The sequence below is a fragment of the Idiotropiscis lumnitzeri genome, chromosome 8, assembly GCF_059441095.1.
Source record: "Idiotropiscis lumnitzeri isolate Australia: NSW breed Sydney's pygmy pipehorse chromosome 8, RoL_Ilum_1.0, whole genome shotgun sequence".
NCBI lineage: Eukaryota > Metazoa > Chordata > Actinopteri > Syngnathiformes > Syngnathidae > Idiotropiscis > Idiotropiscis lumnitzeri.
The window spans coordinates 13,436,158-13,446,030 of NC_142398.1; the positions used below are offsets into that span (position 1 = coordinate 13,436,158).

Consider the following 9,873-nt stretch of genomic DNA (forward strand, 5'->3'; position numbering starts at 1 on the left):
AATCGTGAAAATGGATACAAATTTTGATAAAAATGTAACAGGTCATTACAATATTCGGCTGATTTAAACGTTACTTGTAAAAGTTTGCTTTGCTAGTATTTTATGTTTACTGGTTCAAGTCTTCATTTTTCTGGAGGGGTGGAGGTGCTGATATTTTATCTTTGAGAGTCAGGCAGCCCAGCTTCACCCTGCTTGGCCTCCTGAAGGCAATTCGAGGCGGGGTAAATGTAAATGTAGCACAGCACTGCTTAACACTTTTTTTTTTTTTTAATAAAATTATTATAAAATACATCTGTGGGCCAAATTAAAGAACGGAATAGGCCACATTCAACCATTCTCTTTTGGCTACTAAGTCAATTTTATCAGAGGCCTTTTGAGTCTTCCAAAGGCTGCACTAAATGTATAAAAATGTTTCCCAATAAAAAGGTTTGTTCTCAGAGCTGGATCAATTGTTCAATATTAACATAAGTGGTCCACTAGATTGTAGTTCACTCTTGCTTTCAACCCTGGAGGCTTTTTTTTTTAACCCATCCTCTATCTGTGAGTGACAAGGTGAGAATTACATTTTTATTTTCTTTAGGGGGGGTGGTCTTGGTGACCACAGTCAACGTGGTTTTGGGGTGTGAGTGGAATATTGTGCAAACTTCCTGTTCTGTGGTCCAGAAAGTGGGTACATGGGGCTTCCCAGAAACAGCGTGGGACCGTTTTCTGTCCACAGCCCTCCCACCACCCACCTCCCAACTTCCATGCAGTTGCCACCTTAACGCCTAAGCATATCCGATATGTATGAAGCCACGCCCCCTAGGAAGCTAATGAACAGCCCTGCCCAACACACCAAATCCCATCTTGAACCACATCCTACAGTTTTACACATTACCACACATTTACAGTTGCTGTGGTTACATAAATCCTTGCTGGTTGTCAAACACCACCAGAACACGCACACTCACACATACGTATGCACGTGATCATAAAAAAAAAAATAATAATAAAACTCTTGGAAAAACATCATGGGATTATGATAAAGGTCTTTTTCCCATGACTGCCTTTGTATAATATCAGCAAATCTGGCTTGCCTACTGTTTAGTGACTCACATTAGTCATCTGTTATCATCAGCGTGTAAGAATTTAGAAGGAAATTATCCTTAATTAAAGCATTATTGTCTTAACCAAGCCTGCAACATGACTTCCAAATTGCCCTTGGTGGTTTTCAAAACCAAATTCTACCACAAACAAATTAGTGTAGAGCATATTTTAGCATGAAAACCTCACATTTTGTGTCCTAAGCGTGTACAAGTGGGGGGTGGCAGGCTTCAGGAAATGTTTTTTTTTTAATAATACTGCTACTACTACTACTGTTACACTAATAATACCAAAATCAAAGTTTATAATTGTTAAAAAAAAATAAAAAACTTTTTACAATATATGCCCATGAATATTCTTCATCCAGGGAGTCGCCTCGATCACACCGCGTGAGGTTGTCTCTGGTTGACTTTTCTTAAACCCCACAGAAATGTCAGCTCTAGCGGACTCCGTCTGATTCTGTTTTTGATTTTTTTTTTTATGCAAGCATTGACCGCTATTTCAAACTGTTCATAATTCCCTCCCCTGTGACTAAAAGCCCCAGCTGGGGCTCAGGAGGTCAAACGTATGTTTTGAAATTATGGCCAAAAAATGTTAACCTTGGTTTCATTGAATCATAACACATTTTTTTCACTATGTCTCATGTGAGTTTGTGCCTTTTTTTTTTCAACCATGATTAAACTATTTGTCCATAATTCCAAAAGGTGGTGCGAACACAAAACAATTCATCACAATTTTTTTAATATCCCACTGCTTTGCTTGCCCGAAAAAAAAAAAAAATCGGATATTTGGATAGGCAAAGTCACTAGTAGAGGAACTGAGTGTACTATTAAAGTTAGTGACAGGGACAAAATCTTGACCCATTTTCTGATATTGGTTTCTGACTTGGTTGTGTACTTTTATACTTGATGAGTGGATCGGTTCTTACCTTTCCAGGTAAGAATGTACAGTGGATCCCCACATATACCTGCGGTTCATCATCCGCAGATTCACCAATTTACTGATTTTTTTTTTTTTTGTTGTATTAATTTTTTTTTTTTGCAACCCAAACCCAATTTTTCATGGAAGAATCTTAGTTATCACTGTTGAAAATCACTGTGGTTAAAAAAATTAAATAAATCATCCCATCTTCCCAAAGATTTTTTTCGTCTTCAAAAGTATTTATAATGGCCATGAATTACACGTTTTTTTGTTTTTTTCTCGCTACATAAGTGCTAGCCCGTTCCCTATATCCTGCAAAAAATGGCTGTCCACTTTACTGAAAAAGTATCTGATATGTTCATCAGATTTGTTCGAGGTACTCAGAGGTTGTCAAACTGTTTTATTACGCTGGTGCATTTTAGGTGCGCTGATGAAAAAACTTCATGACTTCATGGACACCTCTTTCGATTTCTTTCTAAGGATGCAATGTAATCGGGAATGAAGCGCATTCAACATAACATGAATGAATCGTGCGATTGCACAAAGTTTGCACTTTACTGAAAAAGACACACCAATCAACACGACATCAAATGTTTCCAATGTGAGAGCACAGTGATGGAACCTGCATCTCTCTTTGGTTTCAGCTCATTCTATCCCATCTTGTGGCATTTCTACTCCCTCGCTTCCTTTTGTGGTCACCGCTCATCATTTGTAGCTGTCACGATCCTTATTTGACCCTTGACCTTGGCTAAAGTGGCACGCGTCACCACGGAGGCCTTTGCCCCGAAGCTGTCCTCGCTGTTCACGTCGCTGTCGCAACAGGAACTCATCGGCGAGGTCACAAGTGGAATCGCCGAATCGGTGGAGTCTCGATTGCTGTGGTGAGTCCTCGTCTCCGTGGGACATGTTGAAGGCGGCGAGGCGCCTTGGGATGGAGGCGGGGTGTCACACTGAAAAACAGGTTCTAGTTTGCCGTCCAAGTCAATTTTCCGTGCCTCCTCCGAGTCCGAGTCCGAGTCCGAGTCCCTGCCCCCGTCCTGGGCCTGGTCGTCCAGAAGTGTGACCAGGAAGTTGATATACTTGACGGCCAGACGCAGGATCTCGTTCTTGCTCAGCTTCTTGTCTGGCGGATGCGTGGGGATGAGCTTCCTCAGCTCCGAGAAGGCCCCGTTCACGTTCTGCTGCCGCCAGCGCTCGCGACTGTTGGTGAAAACGCGGCGGGCGATTTTCTGAGGAGGACCTGCTGCACACACAAAAAAAATAAAATAAAATAAAATATCGGTTTAACCAAACATTGTCCTTGATACGGAGCCATTATGAGATTAGCACTTTATTGGGCGCTTTAGGCAAGGCAAGGTGGCTTTATTTATATTGCGCATTTCATCCACAGGGTAACTTAGTGTGCACATAATTAAAAGTACGAAATCATCGCTATGTAAAGGCTTTTAAAAGACATTTAAATGCAAAGTAAATAAATAAAAGTAGAAAATTACTCACAGCACATACAGTGCAAGAACATAATTTTGGAGAACATAATGAATACAGTAATGTCATACTCTGTGATACTCTGCCATAATTCATTTACTGCATATTTAAAGAACAAACTTAGAATTGATCTTAATGTAATTAATAATAATAATAAAAAAAAGTGCAACTATCACTTGACAGTCATGTGAAAAGAAAATCAGCCATGTTTGATTCACAATATGATACACAAGAAACCATAGAAGCTGAGGAAAAACATCCAGACCAATCAGAGACAGAACGCGTGACTTACGAGGTGTCAATCATTTGTCGCACACTCATGGGCACCCCACCTGCAGCCTTGCAGAAAAAAAAAAATACCAATAATGTTTCGTGTTATTGTAACACTCCATAATGAATAAGGTGCTCCTCTGACGTCACAAGTCAAGTGCGACTCAGATGTGCAAAAAATGATGAACACCCTTACAAGTCACTCCATCTTCTCTCTCTGATTTGTTGTTTTTCTTCCGGCAAAGTTATCTTCAATATCAAATGAGTTGATACAAGAACCAGATGTGGCTGATTTTCACAGATCATGTCTACCGTCAAGTCATAATGACTGTTTTAACAAATATGACAAAAATTGAAAACAATTTTAAACTCCCTCAACAAGATGCAAATTGAATCTTTTTTTTTCTCCTCCCAAATTACCTGACTTTTTTTTTTTTTTTTATGAAACGCGTCCACTCATTTGCATCTACTCACGATCATGAATCTCCATCTCAAAGTGTGAGGAAGGTCTTCTCTTAACTCGGCCGCTGGTGATGACACCGTAGCTTCCCCCGGAGGCGCCCAAGAAAGAGCTGAAGGAAGGAAATAAAAAAAGGTAAACACCATGCAGGCAGCACAAACAAGAGAAAGGTGGATGTTGTTAGTTGAGCCAGAAGCTGTTTGCTCGGAGGCGTCATTGATTGCGAGCGCGTGGAGAGTTTGAGGCCGGTCTAATAAAGGTCACTTAGTGGTTGATTGCGCCTCAGGAGGGTACAATAGATGGCTGCCTCCTGGTGCAAGCACACAAGACAGGAACGGGCTTCCAGGAGAGACGGAGTCGTCATAAAGGGAGCTAATGCGCACAATCCGACTTCTGCTGTGACAGAAAATCCTTTTTTGGCGTCAGTTAGAGATGCACAGTTGGGGGGGGGCTTGGATAAAGAAGGGCTTCCAGTTTTATCTTGTCGCATTTCATTGAGCAAACTTTACACGATTGGAGTCTTAAAGTAAGCTGCAATGCTTATTCATAGAAAACGTTTAAAAAAAAAAAAATTAAAAAGTTGACCCAATTATGGCCTTTCCATTCTCTTCTTTGGGAAATGATGGTTTGAGAATTAAGTGTGTGGTCCAGAGTTATAATTTTGTTAGTTTTTTAGAGCTGGTTTGTGAGTTAGATTTTTTTTTTTTCAATGCTTCATCGCAGCTCAGAATTTATTATTTTTACTATTGTTTGGCCTGTCACCATTTGTCGCCAATGTTTGTCGTGAATAATTTATCGTTTTTGGACCTCGTGAGCATAAGGATGGACATATAATACAGATTTAACCGTCATTGAAAGTAGCAGCTATGTTACTAAATATTGAAATAATATGTGAGTTATTACATCATCGCAAACATTAACGAATTGTTCAAAACTAATATAATATTGATTTTGTTAAAAATAATCGTTTCAGTGCCTTAACAAATGTAATGAATCCAAAATTGTTACGGTACTGTCCAAACAATCAAAATGAAACAATTATGGAATGTAATAACCCAGTGTTTGTCCTGCTCTGCAAGGGACACTCCTGATGGAAAATTCAATTTCGATGAAAACGTGTCTCATCACCTGGAGAAGAATGGATGAGCAGGCGGCAGGTACGTCTGAGCCAACACAGATGGGCCGCCGGAACCCGCCGAGCCTCCTGAACCGCTGACGGGCAGACAGGCCAGCTGAGTGCGGCGCAGCTCCAGGTGAGGAGGCCTTTTGGGAATCGGGTGCAGGGCGGTCAGCGGCGGGTTGGGGATGACGAGAGGAGGCTTGCTGTGGGCCAGGCTGATGACTGGAATGTGCAGAGGAAGTGACGATGATGACGATGACGATGATGACGATGATGAAGATGACGATGACGATGACGATGACGATGGTGCAGCAGGAGAAGGTGCAGGTGGGGGCGGGCCCAGGTTGGTCTTGACTGGGAGGAGTGGCGACGGGGAGGCAAGTGTTGGCGACCTGGTGGGGGAACCACTCATTGCCGGTCCTCCTTGACGCTCCTCTGTTTCCATGACGACGGGCTCAATGGGCACATCCGTCGATAGGGTTGTCTCGCCGTGTTCGGGGACATCTTTGTCCTCGGAAGCGCACGATGGCGGCGAGGAGCTGGAAAGGGGCTGCGGGGAGGCGGGCAGCTCGGAGTTCATCCTCTCCATCATGGTGCAAGTTCCTCTTGTATCTGTGTGTGTGTGTGTGTGCGTGTGTGTGTCCTTGCTGTCCCTATCAATGATGACAACTAACACAATGCATTTATGCTTTACGGATGCTTTTTTTCCTACACTTTCCTGCAGATTTATTTATTTAGTTATTTTTACTGACTTGACACAACTATATTTTGCATCTTGCATGTAATTAAGTAAAAATATGAAATTTTTCACAGGTAAGCCTCAAAGTGTCACACGGTCGTCTCAAATTTCTACACCAGTGCCTAAGAACCTTTATTGGGCCAAGTTACATATTTTAAAATAAAATAAAAATCTCACAGCACACCACCAAACCAGAAATTCCCCCCAAAATATTAAATATATATAACGTTCCTCATTGTGAGATGAGGGCCTCTTTTGTTGAACACAAAGCTACTATTTTATGCTATGATTAGCAACAGGTGAATACGCAGGTTCATTGTACTGCCATCGAGTGGCGGGGCATTTCATTATTTGGCCTGTCACTAAATGTCGCTTGCATAGCTAGATGGACAAAGATACATTGTTTGTCGTGAATAAATAATCATTTTGGGGCCAATTATGTCAAATTCACAGTTTGGAATCACCGCTCTACGCAAAAGTTGCACACTTTCGAGAGGAGCAGCGAACCTCACGCAGTCTAATCCTGCGTTTATACTGCCAGCTTGAATTGCTCATAACTAGATTTGTGCTTTTCAGATGAACTTTACATTGCACTCGAGTGATCTTTAATGGGGGCTTCGTTGTAACGAGACCCAAAGTGGATGTCTGAGGATTTGTCCTTAAAACACATCCTGCATTATATTCTGATTCTCTGATTTGTCAAATGAATTTGTTTTTGTGTGTGTGCGTGAGTGCGGGTGGGGGTGTGTGTGTGTGTGTGTTTTGAGGATATGAGTCAAAATCCTTTAAAGCGTTCAAAATGTTCCCGGCTGGTGAAGATTGGATGCATTTCAAAGCGTCTGGGAAACAAAAGAAGAAACACACGTGGGATTTAGTGTATAGTTGGCGTATATATTTAGAGAAGGATCTACATAGAGTAAGTCCAGCTTTGCACGCCATGAAGGGACGCATAAAAATGTCGTCAAGGAAAATGAAAAGAATAGAATTTAGGAATGTGTATTTAGTGAAGACAATTGTTGTTTAAGTGAAGTGCTGCAGCGCAAAGGCTGACATGTTGTAGGTGTGGGTTGTGCGTCACCATCATCTTGTAGGTTTTGCAATCGCTGTTGTTCCTGTTTTCTTGTCACTTAATGCTCATGACTTTTATTGGGCACAGTTCCCTCTTTCACAATAATCCACAGTTGCAAAGCTCTTTGTTTTACAAAAGAGATGAAATAATAGCAACATCACAAACTCATTTCAAATAAACATTTTGTCGGGACAGTTTTGAAATTAATGATTTTTTTTTTTTCGTCAAACAATATTCATTTTCACTTCACTGTAAATTATTTAACTCAGACTAGCTTGAAAATCGAGAAATTTCCTTAAATGAAAATTTGTTTTCTAATTACGTGGTTATTACCGCTTGTTTGTATACAAACGGTATAAGCAGCAACAATTAGAGAATTGTCTAAATAAAATTAAGTATTTTTTTTAGGATGAATTGTAAACAAAAACCAAATGTTTAAGCGTTTATTTTGCTATCATTAGTATTTTTTGGGGTAATCAATAAATAATGATGCAATTTGCTTTTCATAAATTTAATTAATCATTTCACAGTTTTAAATGAGTAACAATAACCAAATACCAGTACAAAATATGTATTTAAAAAATAATGCCTTTTGTGTTCATGACATGAAATATAAATATCATGTAATTATTGTGATCAATATTTCTTTAGATTTTTATCAATATTTTATCAATTAAAATTACTTGCTGTAAATTCAATTTAGACCAATAAATAAAAGAGAAAAAACATTTGTCCCGTGCTGAAACATTTATTAGATGGCCACCCAAAGTAGGCCAGAGCTGAAAATGAAAAGGCCGATCAAGCACCTGATGATTGTTTTCATAACAGGTGGTCTAATAAATATGCTAAGCATTACATACAAACAAAAATAACACTCACATGCACACGATGACCCCCATGCGACTTCAGAATCCAGAATTGTGTCAAAAAAGCATCCAGGCTCATGTAGTATCTCGTCATTGTTTCGTTCTGTCTCTGGAGCCAAAATGGTCTGACACGCCACTCAAACTCTCTCTTTTGAAAAATAGAAGAAAAAAGAAAAAGAGGAATCAGTGAAAAACATGCAGATCCAGAAGTGGAGGAACACAATGCTTTTTTTTTTTTTGTGCTGTCAAATGAGAGCAAAGGAAAAGTGGAAGCGTGTCTGGAGATGATGTTGACACTGCTGTCATCCGTCAAGTCTCCCACTCCGAGCTCACTCAGTCACTTTCTGTACGTCTGTCTGGCGCTGAGTCTCCAAGACGACACAATGCTGTGACTGGCTGCCAGTCACAATGCTCGGACACACAGTCAGAATGCGAGACGGAGGGAGAGAAAGAGAGAGAGAAGCTGGTCGGTATGGAGGTGAGTTTGGTGGGTTGAGGGGGTGGCGGCCGGGCGTGGGGGGGGGGGGGGGTTCCCTGTTGCGAGAAGAGTTTTCCGCTCCCTGCTGGACAAGAGGATGTGCTGCTACAATGTGGTGGCTGCTGATAAGAGCCTCAAATGCTGCCTGTGGCCTACAGATAAGAAACCTCCACTGCCCCCCCCCCACACCCACAATACCAACACCAAGCCACCCCCCCCCTCACCACCACCACAACACACACGCTTCATAACACACACATTGCTTGAAGTATACACACCCACAAATGTACACTTCGCATGGTCAGTCGGAGACTGATTGGATTGCAATCAGCTTACTGCACACACGCCTACCCACCTAGTTCATGTATGATTATGTTCATGCTAAAAATATGACAATGTGGAAATACATACAAAAAAAATAATAATAATAAAAACAAGCAAGTTTGTGATGATTGCTTTCACACCCACATAAAAACAGGAACGGCGATGCTATGAACTGTTAAAAAATATGCACCGGAACTTCTCGTCTTTTTATATTTTCTCTTTTAACGTCTTACTTTGTTACTATCATTGTAAAGTAGCATGAATTTCAATAAAATTATTAAGCTATATTTTCCTAAGATTATTACATCATAAATAATAATTTTTTTTTTCCTCTTCAAATTACGATATATCGTGGGTATAATGTTGTAATATTACAACTTTATATAGGTAAAATTGCAACGATCACCATAAAGTTGTATTGAAATAGAAATTCTGACAGTTCAGGATTCGAATTGTGGGGCGTTTACAACTTGAAATGTGACTGTAATGAACTTAAAACTTAAATAAAATGGTAAAGGGTAATTGTCACATCATATTATAACATATACATAACAAATTGATGAAAAACTTGTTTTACAATCAGAAGTCAGGGATAATAGTTGTTTAAGTTACTAAAAGGTGTTTGTTAAAAAAAAAATGCTGCAAAGTCTGAAGATTTTTATTTACAGTATTGCATATGAAAATGTGAAACTTTCGGAGATTTTTAGAAAGAATTATGGAAGTTAATGAACAAGATTTGCTTTCGCAGGCAAGATCTTTGGGTTACAGTCGAGAAGATATTACATTTTCCGCAATATGTTTGTGTACTGTATGTACTAGCGCTTGTTTTTGTTTTTAAAGTTTTTGGTTGTTTATTTGATCTGGCTTTGTAGAACATCAACAACTCACATTTCAGGGTTGACATCATCTTCTTATCTTGTTTGTAATATAGGTTTTACCATTGGTGGAATTGTTTTTTTGTTTTTTTACTGAGCCGCAACTCAAGATTTGGACTCACTCTCCAATTACTTTTAGATCGATATTAAAAAAAGATATAATTGCTTTTCTCTCTGTATATC

General features: G+C 39.8%; 1 protein-coding gene across 3 annotated transcripts; it reads right to left on the minus strand.

Moving 5' to 3' along the window:
* Nucleotides 1–894: 894 nt before the first annotated feature.
* On the minus strand, nucleotides 895–8,466 carry lyl1 (LYL1 basic helix-loop-helix family member). Of its 3 annotated transcripts, XM_088302352.1 has the most exons (5): nucleotides 8,347–8,438; nucleotides 8,027–8,161; nucleotides 5,348–6,917; nucleotides 4,234–4,331; nucleotides 895–3,247 (listed from the first exon to the last, which is right to left on the minus strand). In XM_088302352.1, the coding sequence occupies exons 3-5, from the start codon at nucleotides 5,929–5,931 to the stop codon at nucleotides 2,700–2,702; spliced, it is 1,230 nt and encodes a 409-aa protein (XP_088158478.1). In that variant the 5' UTR covers nucleotides 5,932–6,917; nucleotides 8,027–8,161; nucleotides 8,347–8,438; the 3' UTR covers nucleotides 895–2,699. The 3 variants fall into 3 exon arrangements, with proteins under 3 accessions (XP_088158478.1, XP_088158480.1, XP_088158477.1); XM_088302354.1 differs by having other exon boundaries at nucleotides 895–3,244; nucleotides 8,027–8,466; XM_088302351.1 differs by having other exon boundaries at nucleotides 8,027–8,466.
* Nucleotides 8,467–9,873: the final 1,407 nt, after the last annotated feature.